The 23,332-nt window shown below is 36.7% G+C and overlaps 1 protein-coding gene across 5 annotated transcripts; it reads right to left on the bottom strand.

Annotated features, from left to right (window-relative positions):
• Nucleotides 1-20: 20 nt before the first annotated feature.
• On the bottom strand, nucleotides 21-23,008 carry LOC132263454 (stathmin-1-A). 5 transcript variants are annotated; one of them, XM_059763223.1, is made up of 7 exons: nucleotides 22,753-23,008; nucleotides 22,529-22,606; nucleotides 5,533-5,711; nucleotides 5,278-5,463; nucleotides 4,755-4,901; nucleotides 4,364-4,510; nucleotides 21-3,322 (listed from the first exon to the last, which is right to left on the bottom strand). In XM_059763223.1, exons 2-7 carry the CDS (start codon nucleotides 22,569-22,571, stop codon nucleotides 3,242-3,244), a joined length of 783 nt encoding a protein of 260 aa, XP_059619206.1. In that variant the 5' UTR covers nucleotides 22,572-22,606; nucleotides 22,753-23,008; the 3' UTR covers nucleotides 21-3,241. The 5 variants fall into 5 exon arrangements, with proteins under 5 accessions (XP_059619206.1, XP_059619204.1, XP_059619205.1 ...); XM_059763221.1 differs by lacking the exons at nucleotides 22,529-22,606; nucleotides 22,753-23,008 and adding exons at nucleotides 11,417-11,503; nucleotides 14,556-15,090; XM_059763222.1 differs by lacking the exons at nucleotides 22,529-22,606; nucleotides 22,753-23,008 and adding exons at nucleotides 11,417-11,500; nucleotides 14,556-15,090.
• Nucleotides 23,009-23,332: the final 324 nt, after the last annotated feature.

Raw genomic sequence — 23,332 nt, 5'->3', positions numbered from 1 at the left:
AGAAATAATGAAAAAAGATGCATTTTTTGGGTACATTTTATTAGTCATACAGGTTTTTATAAATGGATTTTTTTTCTTGTCTGTTTATATTATGTATAAATGTCTTAAAACGCAGATTGTTGATTAGTGTGTTTCACTTTCATGTACTTGATTCGCTTTAGCACGAGCATTTTCTCACAAAAAAAAGAACATAATAAGAACATAAAAACACCGCTTTCCTCTAATACTTTGGCTTCTTCAAGTTTTTCTTTTTCTTTTCACACACCACAAAACGAGAAGAACCAATCACAGAAGCTTGTGCCGTTATCATACTTTGACTCTTTTTTTTTTCTTACTACTCAGTGATAAATTAGTGGATTATTTTTGGGAATTTTAGTCAATTACATTAGAACAAGGATATATAGTTTGATTTTGCAACAGTTTTTCTTCATTTCTTCTTCTCAAAGTTGGATTACAAAGACAGTGAATTTGTAGAGATAGAAATATTAATCATTTTTCTTTGCTATTTTTTTTTCTCTCGAAATGCTGGAAATTTGTTGTCCTGCTTGAGTGACGGTTAAGGAATTATAAACACTTACACAGAAAAGGGGATTTGATTATTTGCTTAGAATTTCTTTACGTTCACTATGAATATAATCTAATTGTCTCTTAATTAAATTGTTTGCAAGAAGCATTTTTATGTTTTTTTTGTGTCTTTCTTTCTTTTAATATCTATGTGCAATTCTTCAATGCTCTTGTCTAAAGGACTTGTTCTAAAAATTGATAGTTGTTAAATTACACTGTTTTCTATCAATTTTTATTACCATTCTCATTATATATATATTCATCTTCACGAAAACCGGAAACAATTGAGGCAAAGCTGTTATAAGCTTTTTTCTTCGTCTTCCCTTCTCTTATTCCTAAGATTGTATCTCACTAATTTTTTTCTTTTAAGATTATTCTTTTATCAAATGGGTATATTTTCTCCTCTTTCTTCCCTTCTTTTTTTGTTTGTTGTTATAAACAGAGCAAAAAGCTGATTATCTGAAATTTTCACTACAAACTACTACACAATTTATTGATAATAATGATAGAAATTCCTTCAGTATATACTATATTTGTTATGGAATAAGATTTGTTTTGTTAAGTGTTGTGACAATTAATAACGATATGATTATTACTAAGAATGCATCTTTTTTTTTATAATCCTTTATTATTTATTTACCTTCAAAAGTGTGTGGCAGTTAATTATTTTTTGAGATTTTCTCTTCGTTTTACACTCAATCTTCTCATTTTTTTTTATCCATTGAATGGCAAATTTATCTCTCTTTTTTTGATATGAAGAGCTTTTTTCCATATGTTTCTCTCAATACGCAATTTATTCTTTTAAAAAGAATGTTTTTGACAAAGAACAAATCGACGGCTGAATTGAAAAACTATAAAAAGTCGATTTTTTTCTCTTCTAATATTTACTAAAAGAAATTTGGAGATTTCCTAGATTTTGAATAAATTTTCATTAATATTTGTCATATTTTTGATTTTTTTCACTCAAAAACTTGAAAGAAACGCACATTAAAAAACGAAAAGTTGATTTTTTTAGAACTTAATTGAATAAAATGTAACTCGAAAACTAATTTTGACAAATTTCAATAAAAATCAACTGAAATATTTACAGAATAATTTATTACAGACAAACTTTCTCAGCAATATAGAAGCGAAATTTTCAATTTTCTCTCCTGAAAAAGGGGCGATTTTGACTTTTCATAGTTTTCAATTCAACCATCGAAATATAAAATTAAACCAATAGAAACACTTTACAAAATGCTAGGCATGAAGAGAAAAATCATGTTAAAAGAGGAGAAAAGCGTAGAAAAACCACAAGTTTCTCTCAAACATTACGTAAAACACTACTTTTTCACTACAATTTCTTAAAAAAATGTTTTTTTCTCAGTTGCGACGCAAAATCGCAACCATTTCTTCCCTACAATCTTTTACACCACTTTTTCATCCCTCCAAAAAGACATCAAATGCAATATTGAGCTTTAAAAATATCTGTATAAAAAATAATTTCCACTACTTCTACTCTCTTTACCACTAATTCTTGTCTACGTGTTCTTCTTTCTCCGCCACTTCTTGTCTCTAAAAACCCATCAATAATTTCCTCCTCTTCGGGTGCATCGCAATTTGGTAAGAAAGTGATAATTTAGCCTGGCATTATTACGTCTTTCCCCTTCAATCTTATCAAGCATATCAATTTTCTCCCTCTTTGCAAGACATTTTGCAGGGTAAAAAGTCTCTCAATGGCCATTAATCATGCTCGACTTCTTTCACTGCAGCGACAGTGATTGCTTCTCACTGTTGCAAAATGCCACAAATCTCTCTGAAAACAGTCAATTTCATCAATAATACTTCCTTTGTGGTCATCTTGAGACTGTTTTCCTTCTGAGATTACTTTTCTTTTTGTCATTTCTCACAATAAATATCAATATTAAGGTGTGTTAAAAAGGCAGCAGAGCGACAACAATTTTTCATTCAATATGATTAATTAATAATTACTAAAAGATGCAATACAACTTCTTCTTCAATTCCTTTTTCTCAGAATAAATCTACGCAGGATTTTCTCATCGAATGTAATACTTTTTTTTATCTGTCCTCCCCAAGAAATCATTACCAATCTTTCTTTTTCTTAGCTTCTCTTCTTCATCCATTGCAAAAAACACTTTAACAACACCAAATTTACACTGTGCTTTCTTTTCCGGAAATTCTCCACTATTAATTAGTATTATTTTTATTATTCGATATCATATTTCACAGTTTTAATTAATAATAGAGAAAATATAACATAATCATTTAAAGAAACCAATTAACAAAGTATTTCGCGTGAAATTTCATACAAGTTATAAAAGGATAATGGATGATAAATTAAAATTCTCCACTGCTAGTTTTCTCTCTCAATTCTCTGTTGCTCTATTCAGTTTTTCCCTTATCATTTTTCCACCATTCAACATGAGAGAGCACAACATAAGAGATTAGTTAAAAAGAAAAACACAGAGGATTAAATGTTAAACAAGAATGGAAAAAGCGAAATGTGTTAAACACGAATGGCAATTACTTGCTGTGCAGCAGAAAATTCATATTTTCCCCACTTTTCTGCTGCATTTTCTTCCTCTTTTCTCTCTCTCTCCTTGACTGATGAACTTCAAAAATTCTCTGTGTCTCGCTGGGGTTATGCTTTGCTTGGTGGAATTTTCTTTCATGTGATTTAGCCAGATAATGCTGCATTATTCTCACTCTGATTACACAGAGCAGCCTTATTCTGACGCACAACTTCTGCACGGCGCTCCTGAAAGGATAAATTAAATTTTTGCCCCACTTTAGAATGTCTTCTCTTCTCTTCCTTGCAACGGCTCAATGTTCTTCTTCTGTCTTCTCTTTTGTGTGTTGAGAGAATTTTAATTGAGTTTTGTACACATACAAACTTTGATATTAGATGGAAAATTGCACAATTCTCAGCATATTTTGCACTAAATTGATGAATATGAGGTATGAAAATTAGAAAATAACATAGAATACAAATGGAATTACAACGTACAAAACGCTTTTGTACAAATTTTGCAATCATACATGTTACACGCCCAGTAAAAACACAATCCACTGTCCGTCGTTTATCCACAATTTTTCCATTGTTCCACAGGAATTCCACAGAGCATTCTGCACTGACTATGCTGCTTATATTTCGGAGTTTTTTGTTCAATTGTAGAAATTAGCCTCTGGTAAGCGTATATTTTGAGTTTTCCGTGAACTTTATACTGTTGTCATTAGTCAGAAATGAGAATTTCCACAATAGAAATTTATTTTGTGAAAAATATTTTCCAAAAATCCACGTATTTTCAGTGCGGAAAGTACTTTTTCCCTCTTTCTAATCATTCTATATCGTAGAAGCATCCTTGCATCGTGCTCTATAGTACAATAAGTGTGAAAAAGGACTTGTTTTTACGTGTAGAAAATAATGTCTTGGTGAATTAGCAGTCTCCATTTATTCATAATGTTGTAAAATTCCCCTTCTCTTTGACAATCACAGCGCCATCTCGCATAATTAGCCCGAAGCGCTCTATATTTAAACTACACATTCACTTTATACAGGATTTATAAGGACGACGGATTGAAAATCCGTCGTTTTTATATCGCTTTCATCTCGCAGGATTTTCCTACAAAACTCCACAGTGAACATAACGGACAGGTCGGTATGAATCCCACAGTATTTCACCGGGGACGTTTTTACTGGGCGCTGTTTTGAGACAAAAACATTAAGCAACAAAAGACACACACACACAATCACACATGTTAAAATATCAAACAATTAAATAATGGCGAAAAAACCTACATGTTTTCGTAATAAATCAAGCTTCTTTTGAATCTCCTTCTCACGATTCATCTCAGCTGCATACAACTTATTTTCGATGACTTGAATTTCAGCCTGATTGTTGCCCTGCTCAATTTTATTCTTCACCTCCGCCACTTTAATCGTATTCTGAGCAGCAATTTGTGGATTTGGATCACAATTCAACAGACAGAGCGAGCGAGCGAGACACCATATAAACATACAAATAATGGAGAAAAAAGAATGTTTTACAAATAAATGGATGAGGACACATAAATACAAACCAGCATAATAATTAAAAAATTAATATGAATAATCCAGTGAGTTGATGAACAAGAGATGATTTCTCACTTCTGACAACAACAGAAAAAGAAAAGAGATTCTCAAAACTTACATGCTCCTTGAGTCGCTCCAGCATCTTCTTCATATTTTCATCACGAAGAGTGGCCGCGGTGCGAAGTTTCTCCTCAATTGCATTCAATTCCACTGACTTTTGCATCTCCAGAGACGTTCGTGTCTTCTCAATCTCCTGCGAGTGCACCTGAGCAGCCGCACAATGAGAAAACACACGGAATAAATCAATAGGATTGAATTAAAAATGCTCCTTCTGCATTGCTATGATTCATTCGTCTCAAGACCCTGAGAAATTTGTCTCTGAATTATATATATCAAATTACTTTTATGTCTATGATGATTCATATGTCGATGAGGAAAAAGGGATAATAGAACTCTCTTCTGTGTCTCTTCATTTCCTGCATTTATATGTACATAAATGAAAGGAGATTCCAAGGCAAAGATAATTTGGGAAATTTGGCAGAATTCTAAATCAACAAATCCCCATCAAGTGACAGAGAAGAGATGAAAGGGAATCTCATTAATGTAGAATTAAGTCACACACACACACACAGCGAATTTACCTTCAATTTCTCCTTCTTGTCATTTATAATAGCTTCACGCTTCTCAACGTGGTGCTCCATTTTGGCCTCGAGAGCCTCTTTGGTCTGCACCATGAACTCATTGTTCAACTCATCCTTCTTCCTCGAAGCCTCCTCAATCTTTGCCATCTTCTCATTCCAATCGGCCATCTTCTTCGCCTCCATCGACTGCAAATGCCATTGATTTTTGCGTGTTTATATAAACACATTTCACTTGCAAAATCATATTTCATTTACCAGTCTTCTCTCCTCGGCCGCCTTCAGCTTCTTCTCAATCTCATCCACCGACAGCTCCTTCTTGCCGGGCGTGGTTGGACGCTTGGTGACCTGGACAGAAGACGTGAGCGAGGGCTCAGCCAGAATCACTTCATAGCTGAGGCCACCCTTGGACTTTTCTTGGCATCGGATTTCAGTTGCTGCAAAGCGCAGAAAAGCGAGAAGTTCATTAGAGATACTTCAATTGAGTACTTAAAAATCAACTAATTATTATATTTCGAGTCAATATAAACGTCTTTTCTATCTGTTTTTACGGGAATTTTGAGAAATTCACAAGCTTCTCTTCATCAGCGGATCACAAAAGAGATCCTCCTTCATGTCAGAGACACTCTATAATTTAATCATCCACTATCTCTGTGTTATATAGACACGTGAGAAATATAATTGGATCTCCCAGTGGATTATTTCCTCCCCCAAACAACTCTCGCTCTCCAGCAAATCCGCCACACAGTTTCCCTTCTGTGATGAAATTAATCGAGGTAAATTATTTAAGTGTTGTGGCAAACGAGAGAGCCTCACCACTGAAATCTAACACGCCAAATTAATTACAGCCCTCTTCATCCCCTTCTCTCTCTCTCTCAGCGCTGCTCATCGCCCAAAAACCCAAGAACACAACTCCCTCGATCCCAATACAATTGTGAGAACAATTCGCCAATGAAGGGGCTGAGAATGGCGAAAAAGGGTTTATTCTTCTTCATCCCCAATAAAACACAAAACAAGAGGCGAGAGAATGAAATCTGTGTGGAGAAAAAAAAATCTCAAGCATTAAATATTACACGAAAATCCATTAACACAAAACCTTTCCTCCTCTTGTTTTCCCTTTTTCTCCCAAGATGAAAATGAAAGAAATCTCAAGACGCACAGGAAGAAAAAAATTGCTGCGAAAGCAAAGCAATTTATTGTTTCATCTTCCTCCTCTTGGTGCGTTTTCACACACACAACACACGCGCGCACAACACTTGACAAATTGTTCAGCATTAAATTAATTAAATTGATGTCATTTGGCAATTATTCGCTTAATTAATTTCCGATCCTTTTTCCCTCTTCTTGTCTCGCATCGCCGATTTAATTCCGCCGACCACATTCATTTTTATTATCCTCAGACACAAATCTCTTCCTATGGAGAGCGAAATGGGAATAAATTTCTCCACCAGACTCCGGATTTCGATGACTATTGTTGAATTTGTGCTTATTTCAGCCTTTTCCTTGGCTGACTCCCCCGGAAAAACAGATCAGCATTAAATTTTTATGAATAAATCCCATTGATTTTCATACACAATGTGAATTGGAAAGATGAAAAACCGCCCAATAAATCATGAATAAACTATCTTTTTGCACTTTAAATTCTGCTTTAATCACGATGACAATTGAAATCCTTCTTATCAAAGCTACACAGAGAGTTAACCATTAAGCATTAAGATGATTTTCATATTAAAAATACATTTTCAACATTTCTCCATGAAGACAAAAGGAAGAAAAAAGAGTGGAACAAGTGAAAGAATGAAAGAATCCAAGTAATGAAGCCTTCAAGTTTCTCCCTTTTTCTCATTTCAATGCCACTCGTTGAGGGACGAAGAAGGACCAAAGATACAAAAGAACGGCGCCCTAACGTCTGTTTTCCTCTATTTTTCATCCCTCAAGCGCGTCACTTCCATCATTCAAACACAGTGAGAAATTCACTGACATTTTCCCCAAAATCCTGAATTGAAATTCTCTACAATAATAAATTGTCAAAGATAATCAAATATAATATTAAACTAATCGTGAAATTGTCATGTTCTGGATTCAATTTAATTCTAATTGTAAATTTGGATCGCTTTGTCCCAAATACCAGAGATTAAATAGATTTTATTGTTATGAAATTCATGTTATTATCGACTTTGACGTTATCACACATTTTCATTCGCAATTTCAAATGAAACGCTATAATCTTTGCGGTATTTATTGGTTAGTTGAAAACTTTTTCTCTCTCAACAATTCCTCACAGTGTAAGTGGAAAGAGAGTAAGGATTATTTGATGTAAACATGAAAGCTGAAGCTCTTCGATATCCTTTCCGCACTTTGCATCCCCTCATCAATTCCGTCACTACCCTGATATTGTGGCCAAAAGGGATGCTCTTCATCCCTCTCTATCACTCCTCTTTCACTCCCATTCAATCGACACCAACTTAAAGGGGATGAAAAGTATGCTATCTATTATTAGCCCATAGTGTTTTCTGTATTTATCCCTCGTGCTCATCATCAACTTTTATGGATGGCTATTTTTGACCAGAAGCTTTTCGCCGAAAAACTCCAACGGAATAGTCGTCTTCCTGTCCTTCTCTCTGTGTCCTGTCACCTTAATTTTACGTCTCACCGCATCGGAATCGTATTTCACCCCGCCAAACATGGCCGATGCTCTAGTCAAGGCTCCCAAATGAAGGAAAAAGCAAAGAATCCCCACAAATCCTCACCGTGAGAGCACAAATATATTGAGGGGGAAAACTTTGATGTTTAGTTGCTGTCGCTACTTAATTCGACGCCCAGTGTGGATGTCGAGACGACAAGCAATGATACGACACCAATAATGGGGAGAAGGAGAGATATTATCATCCCCCCATTGAAATAACACCGTATGCATTTCAAGGGGGGCTGATAAAGTGAAGGGAGAGCTTGTCTGCTGAAGCATCTGCATTTCTGTAGACATACACACACACACAAACCAGACGACGACACCCCAAATTCACACTGGGTGTGAAAGCGTCTTCCCCAAACATAAGATGCAAGCCATTGGATATCTCAACGACCGCAATAAACTCCCCAAAAGCAGGCAGACACGAATCATGAGAAAAAATATTGATTTTGCACTCTTTTCTTTCGCATTGGTGGATTTTCTTCAATTTTCCCTCAACATCTTTTTGACGTCATACAAGTTTTTCAATCACTTGTCCGCAATCTAGCTTTTCCTTCCGCTTCTCTTCTTCTCTCTCAACCTCCCTCTCGAATAGATGGCGAAAGAGGATATAAGTGATCAACCACTGCACCTTAAATTGCCTTGTTTTCCAACCCCCCTTTGTAACTCTTTCTTTATATACAACAACACCAGAGCACATAGAATTCATGACCAACACGCCAATTTGTGCATTAAACCCCGCCAAACGAAGCAGCTCACATGGAAGAGGATCAGTGTTATAAAGGAGAAAATACGTTGGAGAATCAATGAAATTCAATTGCAGCGCAACACGCGATAGGCTGAACTCTCTCTCTCTCTCTCTCTCTGGGCTGTCGCCACATATTTCTGCAGCATTTACCATTTCCGGTGCAATTTCAAAAACACTGCTGCATTTTCAGCAAAATGCTCCCCAACAGTGCCGCGCATAAATAGCATTATGCTTTACATAAGGAAGTCTTTTACATAGAATATTTGATCAATAATAAACATTTTCAGTGGAGATTCCATTATTCTCTTCATTGTTCTACACACAAAAGCGCACAGGATGGAAAATAGTGACACATTGAGTGATCCTTTCGAAATCGCTAAATAAACCAATAAAACAATCGTCAAATTTCACATGGTGGTGAATTTATTTAAAAACAACTTTGCAGATAATTATTATTTATTATTGTGAAAATTAAAACTTGACGCACAATGTAAGCATTGCATTAAAATTTTAAACTTTGCAACTTTGTCATCATTTGTGTTTACTAAATGGCAAAGTTATGGCATTCAGGGGAGAAAAGCAGCCCACCTGAGTTTTCCACGACGTCCAGACGATATTTAGCCTCATATTTCACAGCCAAAGTTGTATATAGAGAAAACCCCAAAGCAATATATGTTATGAATTGTTGTGCATGTCAATGGGAAAATTGCATTTGCCAATGAAACTGAGGGGGAATTAGTGAAATTTGAAATGATAACACTCACATTGTGATTCAAAGCGAAAGACAGACAAAAGTTTTTAATCAAAACATATATTACTCAGCGCAATACTGTATTCGCATCACAAGCAGAAAACACATCACAATGTTTGATAAAAATCAATATAGGGATGAATGGAGAGACAGAGAAAAGCTCTCTGCAAATTCAAACTTAACATAGCGAAAGACGAAGGGAAGATAAACACGGAAAACAGAATGAAATAGAAAATAGAATTATATGTACAACATCCTTTGGAAATAGAATGTTGATATAGAAAATTAATTTATTTTTTTCGTGAATTCTTCAACAACCCTCTTCTTGTCATGGCATTCATGGTACACATTTTCCACCGCCTCCCCCAAACTTCAGCTCTAAAGCTCTTGTGTGCTAAAGTATTCATTCCAAGTCTTAATGGGATTTCTGATGTTATTCAATATAAAATATTACTCTGGAATTTTACCTTTTGCCAAAATATTCCCTGTTTGTTTAGTAAAGATGTATACTTTTTAACATCCATGCAAACAATAAACCATAGAAGAAGCTTATCCCGTATCGAAACACTCTTTCTCTCAACTTGAGGCGCAATTGCCTCTCCTCAGGACAGGAGAAGAGTTGAAGGAAACACTTATGCTGCCATCTAACAATCAAGCTACTCGGCGCCACTTAAGGCGTCTCTCACCATAGTGAGCCTAACACAACAAAACATTCCTCCTTGGTTACACACTCACCCCCCAAAAACTCCCCATATCGAGCACGAGCCAGTGAGGAAGGAGAAAATCCTATTTATGGACGCTCCATCGAAAATGTGGATTGTGCGATATGTGAAAAAATGTCTAAGGCAAAAATGTGCCGATATTATTTATCAGGTTTGACAACATGGAAAAGAACTATTGTATTCCATGAAAAGTGACACTTTTGGGGTTTAGTTAATTGATTCCTATTAATATTTTATGCCATGCGATGCGATATATGATGGGTGGATTATGGCCAATGCCAACCACAAGGGGCAAGTCACAAGGCGATTTTTGAGGAAACTTAATGTTCTCTAATCAAATAATCAATTATTTGAGTGAAATAATCAAAAAATTATTATTTTCCAAAGTAAAATCACAAAATAATCAAATTTTGAATAAAATAATAATAAAAAATGATTATTTTCTCAAGTAACATTACAAAAAATCCTAATAATCAAATTCTGAATTAAATAATCAAAAAATGATTATTTTTCCAAGTAAAATTGAAAAATGATCAAATTTTGTATGAAATAAATCAATTTTTAATAAAATATTCAGAGAATAATAAAAAAAAAATCAGAATTTTGTGTGAAATAATCAAAATTTTGAGTAATAATCACAAAAAATAAAAAAAAAATGATTGAATAATCATAAAGTTAATGGTCTCAACTTGCGAATGACTGACCCCTTGGCCAATGCCAACCCTTAGTAATAAATAGAGAGGAAGAAAATATGATGACTAATATCAAAAACTGCACAAAAGTCTAGTCAAAGTGTCTAGTCACGCGATTCACTTTGACTCCACTCTCTCTCCATCCCCAGACTAACTTTATTATTATTATTGTTAAACATTTATTCCACACTCATCTTTCATCATATCGCTATGCTTTCCTTCGGGTTCTTCTGCTCATTACATTGACTGCGGAGAAACCATTAAATTGTTTTCCTCACGATAAATACGCAGCAAAAGTGTACATACATATATATGGGGCAATCGATTTTTATCAATGATGAAAACTTCACCACGAAAATTGCCAACAAACCACCCTCTCTTCCCCCAATATCCCCCCAGTCATGTTTACACACCATCTATTCAATTTTAACCCCTCCCCAGTTTGATGTTTATCCACCTACACATCACTTAAACACATAACATTTAATATTGATAGATTATGTAAACTTCCTCACAAACTTCCATTCTTGTTATACTTACTAATAAATTTGACTTTCTTTGACGATTTTGGTTGTTTTGTGCGCGCCTTTGTCGCCTTCTTAGTCAAAGTCGTATGTCGATTGACTGCTTATAATCCAGAAGTCAGACATATGGTTGAGGAAGATAAACACACATTGCATTTTCTCGTCATATATTCTCCAAATTTTACGCATCAACCGGAAAAGCACTCTTTTCACATTATGAGCAATTTCAGACACAGTCAACGCTCTGTTTTCCGCCACACACAACAGAGGAACAGAAAAAAGGACATAAATTTTTCATATGAGTTGTAAAAAGTCAAAGTTAATGGGGTTGAAAATAAATTCTGGTCATCTGTTAATGATATTAAAAGCATTTTCACACACTAAGTCTCTTGGCCATCAATCTGCCCCTTATTTTCTCCCATTTTTATTGCATTGCATTGCAGTTAACACACTCTTGTGTAAAACTGCACACAAAATTCACTTTAGCAGGGCATAAAAGAGGTGTTATTGATTATTTTTTCTTCTTCACCCTCCCAACCCTTTAGAGTATGAATTTCCATAGTAACACAAGCCAAATTGCCATTTGATACAAAAACTCTCTCTGTATTTCTCATAAACTTAATTACACACCATGATTCAATTAATAAAATTGGTTCCTACCGAGAGCTTTTCACTCCACATTCACAGGCATTCTCTGCAAAGGCAACAACAACAAACCCTCCACCACTTTTGAATTTGATTATATTTTAATTGTTCCACTCCCAAAATTATCAGTGTGAATCTAGTTAGGACATTTCAATCCCTCTTTCACTCTCATCCTTCAGCAAATAACACTATGGTTTCTCTCTCTGGTTATTGGGTGTTTTGCGGGTGGATTAAATAGGCTGTCTCGTTGCATGAACAAGTGAGAGAGACCAAGTGTCCTATCGCCAGCAATAATCTCCCGTTTTAATAATGTCCTCAAGACCACAAAGTGGTCAGTGTGCTGCCCATTAAATGATGTTTGTCAGGAGGTATGCAAATGTGTTTAGTGTGCCTTCTCTCACCCTCTCTCTCTGCTGGAGGGTGGAAAGTCAACTTGTGCCAAGGGGCGGCAAAAAAAGCACCAAGGGTGGTTTATAGAGCTTTTACAGCGGTCAATAAAGTCACCCAGAAATCACCCACTTAATCATGATAATTGTAAATTTCTTACAATGAGACACAACACATTATCTCATGAATGAAGGAACTTTTGAGGGTTTCATCGTAAATTATCACATCATTTGATTCAAGTGCGTAGAGAATCTTCAGAAGGGGAGCCGAAAGTACGCATAAAGAATCTTCTGTCCCAATCTTAATGTGTCCCAGTGGCATTACATTGAGTTATTTCAAATGTTTACCATTCCACTCCACCCACGAACAGCTTCTTCGCCCCGCCACACAGCAGGGTGTCCATAAATGTGTCATTAACTAAGGTGCTAGTCTAACATGGGGCGAAGTGTGCTTAAATATACACAAATCTTGCCACCTCTCTTCCTGGCATCGTCACACTCATTCCCAATCCCGGCAGCGTGAAAATAGGAAGAGTGAGAGTAACTAAAACTCGACACCTGTTGCATCAAATGAAAAGCGGATATGGAACAACATCAGTGTGAACAATCTTGCCTTCTTTTCTTTCTCCTAACACTCTCACAGAGTCTTACAATTCAACCCCTTGAAGAAAGTGAGAAAGAAAAAATACATCTGCCGCATTCAATATGACATTAAGCCAATGATGAATGTGTGAAAGTGAAAAGCTCAACTTTTGTGATATTATCAAAATCCGATTAGGATGAATTTCTTTCTTCAGCTCTTTTCAAGCTGATTTTACCCTCTTATATCTTATTGACACCCTTTTCTTTCAATGTTTCTCTCTCCCCACAAAGCATTCCAACAAATCACATCATTCGACTCAAGGTAGATTTAATGGTGTGATTTTTCCACCCTTGCAATTTGTCTTCTTCGTCTCTCAAACAATAGAATCATCTTTGATCGTATTTCATTTGATTTGATGGTCAAAATTATTTAAACTAAAATTTATTAAGTTATTTCTGAAGTGAAACAACACACAAAAATTGATGACAATACATTTTTCAAACAATCAACTCTTGTATAAAAACGACAGTCCCAATTTTCTTTGCAAGGGCAAAAAAAACCCATTTTTCAGTACATTTGATTCTTCACTTTCTTTTGCTTTTCCATCAATAATATTGCGACAAGCTTTGATGGAAAACATACGGAGGCAAGTGAAGTGAAGAAAAATATTTTTTCTGTATTACCCACCCTTTCATTTCACCCCCCAAAATGTATCCACTCAATCCCAGATCCCACTTTTATTCCTTTTCTCTATATACGCCACTGATAAATATCATGGCAATTCTTTAACAATAAATTAAATATACGTCTCGTCGGAGAATTTATTGAATGGCACAGAAACTGAAGAGTGGATAGAAGGGGAAAATCTGTGGTAGACATTTGAGAAAATAGTCATTTATCGAATGTCTCTCTCTCTTTTTCTGTTCTGTGCCTTTTTGGTTTTCTGGGGAACAGATTCATTACATTGATTTTGATGTTGAATAAGAGACTAGAAATTGATGGAAATAATAAAATATTCATAAGAATTTGATCCTCTTTTTTTGTTCAATAGAATCCTCACAAAGTTGAATTTAATTACCAACAAACACACAGAATTTTGCCTCTCTTCTGACCATTCTTTCCCTTTCAGACAAACAATGTATTTTCTTTGCCATTTCCAATTTGTCACGTAGGAAATGAATTTTTTTCTTATTGCCACTCCAGCCTTTTCTCCTTTGCACCCTTCTCCACCCCCCAAAACCCACCCCACATTTGCAGTAGTGCTACTTTCTCCACTAGGGATTTTCCCTTCTCCCTTTTCACCCCCCGCCCCCCATAATGATGAGTATTTTTGTGGAAAAGCATATGGTATTTAAATTAGAAATTCATACGGAAAATATGTTTGCATGTTGTGACCAGAATTCCTCTTCATTCCTCTCACATTAAATGACTGGGGAAAAATAGTTGACTGCATCAAAATTGCACATAATTTGGTGCTTTTCTCTCTCACTCACTCGCTCTCTCTCTTCATTACATTTTATGTGTTATATATTTCACTTTACCTGCCGGCAAAACCGGTGCTCGACACGTGTGACAAAAGCACTGAAGAACTGAATCTCTAACTAATCCAATCAACATGATGTTGCCAATATGCGAATCTTCTCTTCCTCCAGCAAATAAACTTATCGACTCTCGGATAGGAAAATTTCCCGGTGTATTAAAAATCACGTCTCAAAATTATGATTTTTCCTCACTTTCTTCACACAGACCAATAGATATATACTCTAATGGTTTTGGGAATAATAGAAAGAAAAGTCGATGGGAAAAATCTATGCAATATTCTCGTGAGAATTGAAACGAGAATTGTAATAAAAAATCCGTGGGGAAAAGTGTCCCTGTGATGGAGAAAAAATCTTTCAAGGGCGGGGCACTCAGAACACGCTTCTCCAACTGAGTGAATCACACCGTCAGGACTTTCTCTGCCCGTCTTTCTGTGCTTATTTCAAAGTCTCTCTTTCTCCACACACACTCTGTCGTCCGTGAGAAGTGCCCGAGTTCAGCGTGCGAACGCTCTCCGTGTTCAGAAGGGACTGAGAACTGAAACAACACACTCGTGAGGCTCAGAGCCTGATGCGTTCCCTATGTTGCGTCGTGATGTTCAAATGTGGTCGAGGAAGTGGGGAAACGACGCCAAAAAGGAAGCGACATCAGCTCGTCGGAAAGCGTCGTGACGCTCTCACTGGATGAAAATTCACCGTGCGATTTTCCAACGATTCACACCCGACAGCAGGATCGATAGCGAAACACACACATACATACGCCTAACATCCTTCACATTACCATCAGTGGTCGCCAAAGCTGTTGCAGAAGTGAAAAGTTCATGACTTTCTAGCCAGAGAGTGGAAATGTCGGAAAATTGCAAATAGTTTTCAGTGGGAAATACAATTAATAAAATGTTTTGCCAAATAAAATTCACCACTTTTTTGCCTACTTCTCTGACCATGTTCAATGCAGAGAGAGAAAAAAACACGATGAGGGGCTGTGACTCAAGAGTGGGTGGTTAAACCAATCTTCTCCCCATGTTTTCCCTTCCTCTCTCGCTCTCTCCACATCCTCTTGGCATGCACACACACACATATGCAGATCTATACTTAAAATATACTCTAAACAGGGGTGGAAAAGTGCCTCCAAAAACCACCCACTTTGGTCGCCATTCTAATACAACCAAAACTATTCCACGTCACATTTCATTCTATGCCCCAAACGTCCTTCTCGTGAACACACGACAAAGTGCTGGCTTTGTTCACTTCTCCCACAAATCCAAATGCTGTTCTGCACAACACACACAGTCTTCATAAATAATTCCAAAATTCCATAGAGCAAAACTCCACCACCAAAAAAAAAAAAAACGAAGAATCCACCCTCAAAATTTAGCAAATAGCCTCAAGTTGAAAATTACTCCACACAGAATTTTGTACATGAATTAAAACCAACAAATCCTCGCCCTTTGAGCCATGATTCTCTCCCCGGCACCGCAATACCGGCGCAACAACATCAACAATTTCCAAATTAAATAGTCAACCGTTAAATACATGAGCGAGTGTTTTTTGCCAATTACACACCATAGATTGAGGCATAGAGTGGCGAAAAAAGAGTAAAGGGTAAAAAATGCGCTGGTATAGCAATCACGGGGAAAAAACACTCTGACCCTCTGTGACCTCAACACACATGGTTAAAAGGCAGCAACGACAGCATTGAGCTGAACTCTCGCCACCCAGTCTCTGTGCCCATCTCGAAGCCACCCCAACTACGCCGCCACCCCTTCGCCGCGAAGCGACAGAAGCAGCAGAAAGAGAGCATGAGTGAAAGAGAGACGCGACTGCCCGATATTTTCCGCATCCATCGAGTATGAGTCATCGGGAAAAGCGGCGACATGGAGTACATTGTGTGCATTTTAGTTGGGAGGATTTAATGAAAGAATTATGAGGCGCCACATCACCTTTTAACAATGCCAATGTACACCCTCTCTGTTGTGTGCATACAAATTCTCAGTGTTTTCCCGTCATCAAAGACCACATTTTCAAGGTTTTTCTTGCACACAACAGCAACAAAAAAAGACGTATTTCAACTGTGCATTTTTCCATAAACTCATCTGCATTTATCACGTGGTTGTGGTGAAAAAAAGAAGAAGCAAAAACCCCCCCAAATGACAAAGAATCATGATGCGATGCGGAGTGCAGAGAGAAAAAAAGAGATAAGCAACTGTAAAACATCTTGAGATACACGCCAGAGTTGAGATAGAAGAAAACTCTTTTAATTCCATTACAAAGTTCCAACTCGTTAGGCAACTTTTTTCACTGATCCTCTTGAACTGAACAACTACTTTCTCCCCATCTCTAAAAGATTATCTTCTTCTGCCCTCTATTTTACCAACGCACTTTTGTGAAAATAGAGTGAATTTATCCCCCCATAAAGCAATATTACAGAATTTATATTCACATTTTAGTAATGAAAATTGATAAGATGTGAATTCAACGAGAAATTTCCATATAATTTCATAAAGATTCCCATTAGAAATGATAATTAATGCCTTCATGAATATGATTGCCAATATGATGATAATTTAGAAAATCAGATAAATAAATATTCAGGTAAATTCTCAGGCACAAAACTCCTTTTTCCAGAGGGGAAAAGTAAACACAGAAAATTATATATACATTGCGTTTCTCTGTCATGTAAAGAAGAATAAGAATTTTGTATTCATAACATTTCCATTTTCTCCAACGTTTGAAGACTTGCTAAATATTTATTCAAATGTTGGGTCTCAATTGGGATTAAATAAAGTCCTTCAAGCTCCATAAATATGAGATGCAAGAAAATTGAGAAGCTTTAAAGTCAAATGAGACACAAATTTAAATTTCATGAGTAGGTCAAAGAGTAGAATGCTTAAACTATTAAAATCATGCTTCATCTTCATTGAAAGTTCATTGAATACTCAATTATTTCACTTCAAATTCTCCACACCTCAAGAATCATTGACTCTCTCTCTCTCTCTCTCTTTTCCATGCTAACCGAGAACTTTACATTTTTATCGATTACACCGCTGCAGCACTTTCAATAAAAATGAGTCACAGAGCAGAGGTCATGTCTTGCCATTCTCTCTGCCTTTTATACAATCCCAAAGTAATCAATTTTACTCTCCACACATCCACACAGCCTTTTTCGCTACATCGACCACAGAGTTTCAAGGAAAATCCTATGCTTTCACATCCTTATTTCTCTCTGTCTTCCCGTTTTCATGGACCCCCACACAGGAAAGTTCACATCTTCAGCACATATAAGACTGATGGCCACAATTTGCTCCTGAAACCGTCTTTTCCTCGATACTTTTATGGCCTTCACCATGATTTCCATCATATACACACCGCACACTTTTCTCCTTCCTCAGCCACATTCTTTTTTATAGAGAAAAATCGTACATATCCAAAAATCCTTCAGCATCAATTCACCCAAAGGGGGAGATAATATGATCTTAATCTGCACATCACTTCCTAACACTTTCAGTACTTCAAATTGTTAGATTATTTCCGCAATAATTCACAAATTAAAATAAATATCTTAAGGTTACATGCGATATTTCCACTTCAAACCGCTTTTTCAGCGTTTTTTACGATCATAACCTCAAAATGATCACTAAGAGATGATTTTGAAAAGGAATTTTGTAAATTTTTCACCACATTTTACTGAGCTATACATCACTTCTGACTATATTATCTCCCCCTTGAATTCACCTCAAATATTGAGGAGTAGAAGATGGGAAAGAAAAGAATTTTTCCCGAGATTAAGTGGGCCATTTGAGTTTTATGCCAATGATATTATGTGATACTTTTTGCCGATTATATGCGGAACGAAAATCGCACATTTCCCTCCCGGAAACACAACGCACAAGTTTGATTAATTGACAAATCATTGAACCAAATTACCACACACACCCCAAAATTCATAATTGCACATCAGGCCGCTTAAGGCATTTGTACACAGTGATTTGCACACGCAAATTGCAATCACATTTCAAATTCATATGTTATGCATTTGCTTGCTATATCGCATTATCAACACCATTTGTGCCAATTTCATCGCCACCCTCTCGAATTTTACACACAAACACACAAAAAATGTCCCCTCAATTTGCACAAATTAATTTTTCAACCCATTCACATTTCGTTCGCACAGCAAATAATTTCTGTATACATTCGATAAAGCAACGGGGAAAAAGGCATTGAAGTATATTTTCCTATTTGTACATAAGAACCTTTTTTTTCTTCTCAACTGCCTTGTAATTGAAATTGTATATAAAAGCCATTAATAATTAAACTGTCTCTTCCCTTTTCCTTCCTTAATCCACACACAAACACACACACACTGAAATATCTGAAACACCTTTTCTCTCACATTTCCTCCGCAAACACACGAATTTTAATGCCCCCAAAAAAGAGAATGAGCAAAGTTCACAATTCTCCGTGCCAGCAAACATATCCGAAGACCATGCAAATTTATACATAAAACATAAGTATCATAAAATTCTTAAATAAAACGCCAAGTTTATAACTCATGTTTTCTGTCTCTCAATTCTATAACGATACACACTGCAGACGAGAGAGCGCATCTTATGTATCACTCTTTCAGTGGAGGAAAAAGGATACGAAAGTGAGCTTTTATTAGACACATTAATCTTATGTACACTTTTGCTGGTACATGTTCAGCCAATGTTGCTTATGTTCACAACAACACACACAAGGAAAATTCGATAAATGCAGACGGGAAACATATCAATTCTCGGATTAAGATAAAATTCTCTGCGGTCATATTGAAATCAAGAAGGCTAATATTGATATCAAATTTCAAACTCACCCTTCAATTATACAAAATATATACTCAATTCTATGGCAAACATGTGTACAACAATATTGGGAGAGATTTTCGTCTAGACAAATACATATATAGCCCAAAATCCTATTAAGTTTTGCATATGGTTTCAAAAGGAAAATCAGCAAAACACACACAAAAAAAACCACCACTTCCCATCCCTTTCCCTCATTGTGTAACCTTTGGCATTGTCAATAGATAGGTTGAGATTGTATTTCTCAATTGATATTCGGCAGAATGTCTTATTTTATGGGAAAAAATAGCCCTTTCTGCCATATTTCTCCGCTCCCCCCTGAAGCAATCCAGAGGAGCTTCTTGTCTTCACAGAGAGACAGTACACGTCCAACATGTTCGTCCATCAGAAGCCCTGAAGGTGCTTCTGCACCTACGCAAGTGCCAACTTCAGCAAGAATCTCTCCAATTACGCTTCAACATGTAGCGGTCTAACCCAATTATAATCCATATCACCCAAACATCCGCATGTGAATCATCAGCTTCTCATCGTCGTTCCACTAAAAATTTTCCTCTTAGCATTATTATTAATTCACTGATTGATTGACTTGAGAGTGTTAAATTTGTATCTCTGTCTCCCATTTTAGGATGTGAAAAATTAATTTGCATTTCTTACACACACAACAAATCCGCTTCCTCAGAATTCCCGTTAAAGGTGTCTTTTTTCTGAATTTCTTTGCCATCTACACAGCGAGCAGAAAATGCTAAGATCTCAACTTCTGGTTCGGCTTTCTTTCGCTAAGATTTTAGCCATTGCGCTGATGCACTAGCGAACATAGCGGCAAACAGTCAAAGTACTGATGCACACCTAAATTCATAGATGTCGCACCATGTAAAACCATGCCATTTCGATAATATACTTCGTGATAGCAACACTCAAATGTATTGTATAAATAGAATATTGTCAATTTTCTGCTTTTTTGCTCAATTCTGATCAGAAAAAGCAATAAATTCAGTAAAATACAAAGCGAAAAACGGTAGGAAAATTAGCTAAGTGAAGCGTAAATATTCCACTGCGATCGCTGAGTATTTTTCAGCTAAAATACTTGCTTTTCTTAAACCTTTTTGGCTCACTGGGTGAGTTTAAAGGTGTTCTGATGAAATTAGTTGCTCATGAAGCGTCTAGTAAATAAATACCCTTCCAGAGTAGTTTCCAATAGGCATCTTAAACCCTATAAACTTATCTGCAATTGAGTTATCTGGACAAATTTAACATGCAGATTCTATCTAGATTATTGGTTATATAAGTCCATTAACACAAATCTAATATACAAGCTCTGTACTCAATGCCAGAGTCTTCACGACAATTTGCACTTCCAGAACATCTTCATGCTCCAACACAGTTCAACATTCTCCTCCAGCAGATGGTATTAATGATACAATATAATTTCAGACTGCCACAGAGAGAAAGAGCGAGAAATTTAAAGCCCACTCTTCATTGGATACATTTTCTGCTGCTAATTCGCAAAAAATCATCTCTCTCATCCCACACAGAATTTCGCCCAGACGTGAGGCGCACGATCTGAACGATGGAGAGACACTCAATGCATCGCCTCAATATCAGGCCAGCAAATGGCACAGTTTTTGCCAACAATACATCTTTAAATCCACACCCAAAATAGTCACACAAGCTGTAAATCTCTGGAGAGACAGCTCTAAATCTCACCGCAAACACGACAAAGCCGAAATAATTCTTCTAATTGGAAATTATGATTCACCCAACTTCGCGTTCTCGCCAACTCAACCTATTATTTAATTGAAAAAAAAACCATGTGCAAAAAAACAATCAAATTCATGTAGTTTCAGTATTTTTCCATTCTGTAGAATATAAAATAGATTTTTTGCACATGGAAAAACTATTTTTCATGCCTCTTTCTGTGACAAACGACCGCAGATGTACAGAGTAAATTTTTATATGGACAGCGTGTGTGAATGGCTTGAAAGTCTTTCACATTTCTGCAAGTTAGAAAATAGATCAATGCTATGCCCACGAATAAAGTTCAGCATTGCTTTTTACTTATTTATATTCCAATATTTCTTCTTTTTTTTCCTACTCTGCACTGTGAATCAATAAACGGCGATTGATGTTTTCTCAATGATATTTTTGTCGTTGAAGTGATATTTTGTATTAACGATCTGGAATTCTTGTCTGCTTTTATTGCAAAATCAAGTAAATAATAATGTGGAAGAATCTGCAAAATCGTTACAGAGAACATAATAATTCTTCTGTAATGAGCTATTTTAAACCGGTTTCATATCGTTTTCAATGTTCACTCTCTCTCTGTTAAACTCTGATTAACTTTTATACAAAATTCTAGTTTGTCACTTTTTTATAACTTCTCATTCTTTTATTATGCAAATTGTTTTGCTTGTGATTTACTTTTTTCCGTTTCTCATCTTCAAATTATAGTGTCTTCTCTAAGTCTTTGTCATATTTGCATACAAATGATTCTGTCTGCGAATCAAATTACCACCATCTGAGGTGGATTATGAGATGTACTTTCGCTGAAATCGATGGGAAAATTGTGTCACTGACAAAAAAATTGCAGTGAGATTTGCATTTGATGATCAGCAAAAGTGCATCGGCGCAGAGATGGAATCGCGTGTGCCCAAAGAAGGCAGAAGCCACTCTCTGTGCAAAATTGCACGAGCCCAAGAGGAGAAAGTCATCTATTTCCTTTTCAGCCCGTCGCGAGTCAAGATCAAGATCAACACTGCCGTCTAATTAGCCAAGGAAGTGGGCGCGCGAAGAGGGACGAACTGGATCTCGCGCGCAACTTTCCCGTCGATCGCACGCGACTCAAAGCATTCGAATTGCGCTTGGAGTCTCTCTCAGCCGTTGATATGCAAATCAACGTTGGAATTCTCGTGCCATTATTTGGCTCCAGTGTCGTCGCCTCTGCAAAACGCTCTCTTTGTGTGCGCTCCCCGGACAGGGAGGGCAGGGCGCTGAGCCCGCAAATCACGAGCGTCCCACAAGTGCCAGTGACATGAGACATGAATTGCGCCGATATTTATGACTACTCGGCGGCTCTGTATTGGAATTTCTCCTCTTTGCCACTGATAGAATGGATAGAATTGACTGGAATTAACTCACCCTCAGCCTCAGACACGGCAATCTTCAATTGGGTCTCCTCCATGGCTCTGCGGAGCTTTCCGGACAGCAAAAAGATCGCTGAAAGAGTGCGCGACAAACAGTTAGGATTCTCCTTCCAGAAACAAAGGAACAAAGAAAGGACACTTCTGCACACTTCTCCCCAAAACTACAGGCAAATCTTCTTGTCCAGATAATCAAAGAGAGAATAGCAGACTTTTCTTTACCTCTGTATCGTTTGTATCAGCAAAAAAACAGCCGTGAAAATGTGTGGAAATTTTCACACTCGCGCACTGCAATTGTCAAATGCAACTGAGATTTCACAAATCAATTAACAGTCGCAATCAGAAACTCTTTCCCTCGGGATTTGCTCAGGATGCCAGAAGTACTGTGCAGATGAATTAATTACAATTCAGGGCCAAATTACGGGGAATATCACGGTGAAAAACACTGAAACAATGAACGCTTCTCTGCAAACTACTTTCCAAGCCGCTTTCTTTGATTCCTTTTATATGCGCACGCAGCTTCCGATCAATCTGTCAGGTGGCGCCTCTGCATATGTACTCTTCGAATTCAAATATTCCACCGATTTGCGTGGTTTTTTGCACCCGACAGAATTTTGACTTCTCAGATTTGGACGATTTTCGAGAGGTTTAGCGCACTCAATCGCAGGCAAAAACACTGCTGTGAGTCATGAATGTGAGACTCGCAAGACTGTATTATTGGCACAACAATATTTGAGTAGAAAAAGACTTTATCTCCATTGTTTTTTTGCACGTTGGTTCAGTGATCGCGACAAGGTTTGCA

Source organism: Phlebotomus argentipes, unplaced genomic scaffold (assembly GCF_947086385.1).
Source record: "Phlebotomus argentipes unplaced genomic scaffold, Phlebotomus argentipes genome assembly contig_15, whole genome shotgun sequence".
Lineage (NCBI taxonomy): Eukaryota > Metazoa > Arthropoda > Insecta > Diptera > Psychodidae > Phlebotomus > Phlebotomus argentipes.
The sequence above is the reverse complement of the archived record's forward strand: the minus strand, read 5'-3'. Positions and strand labels throughout refer to the sequence as shown.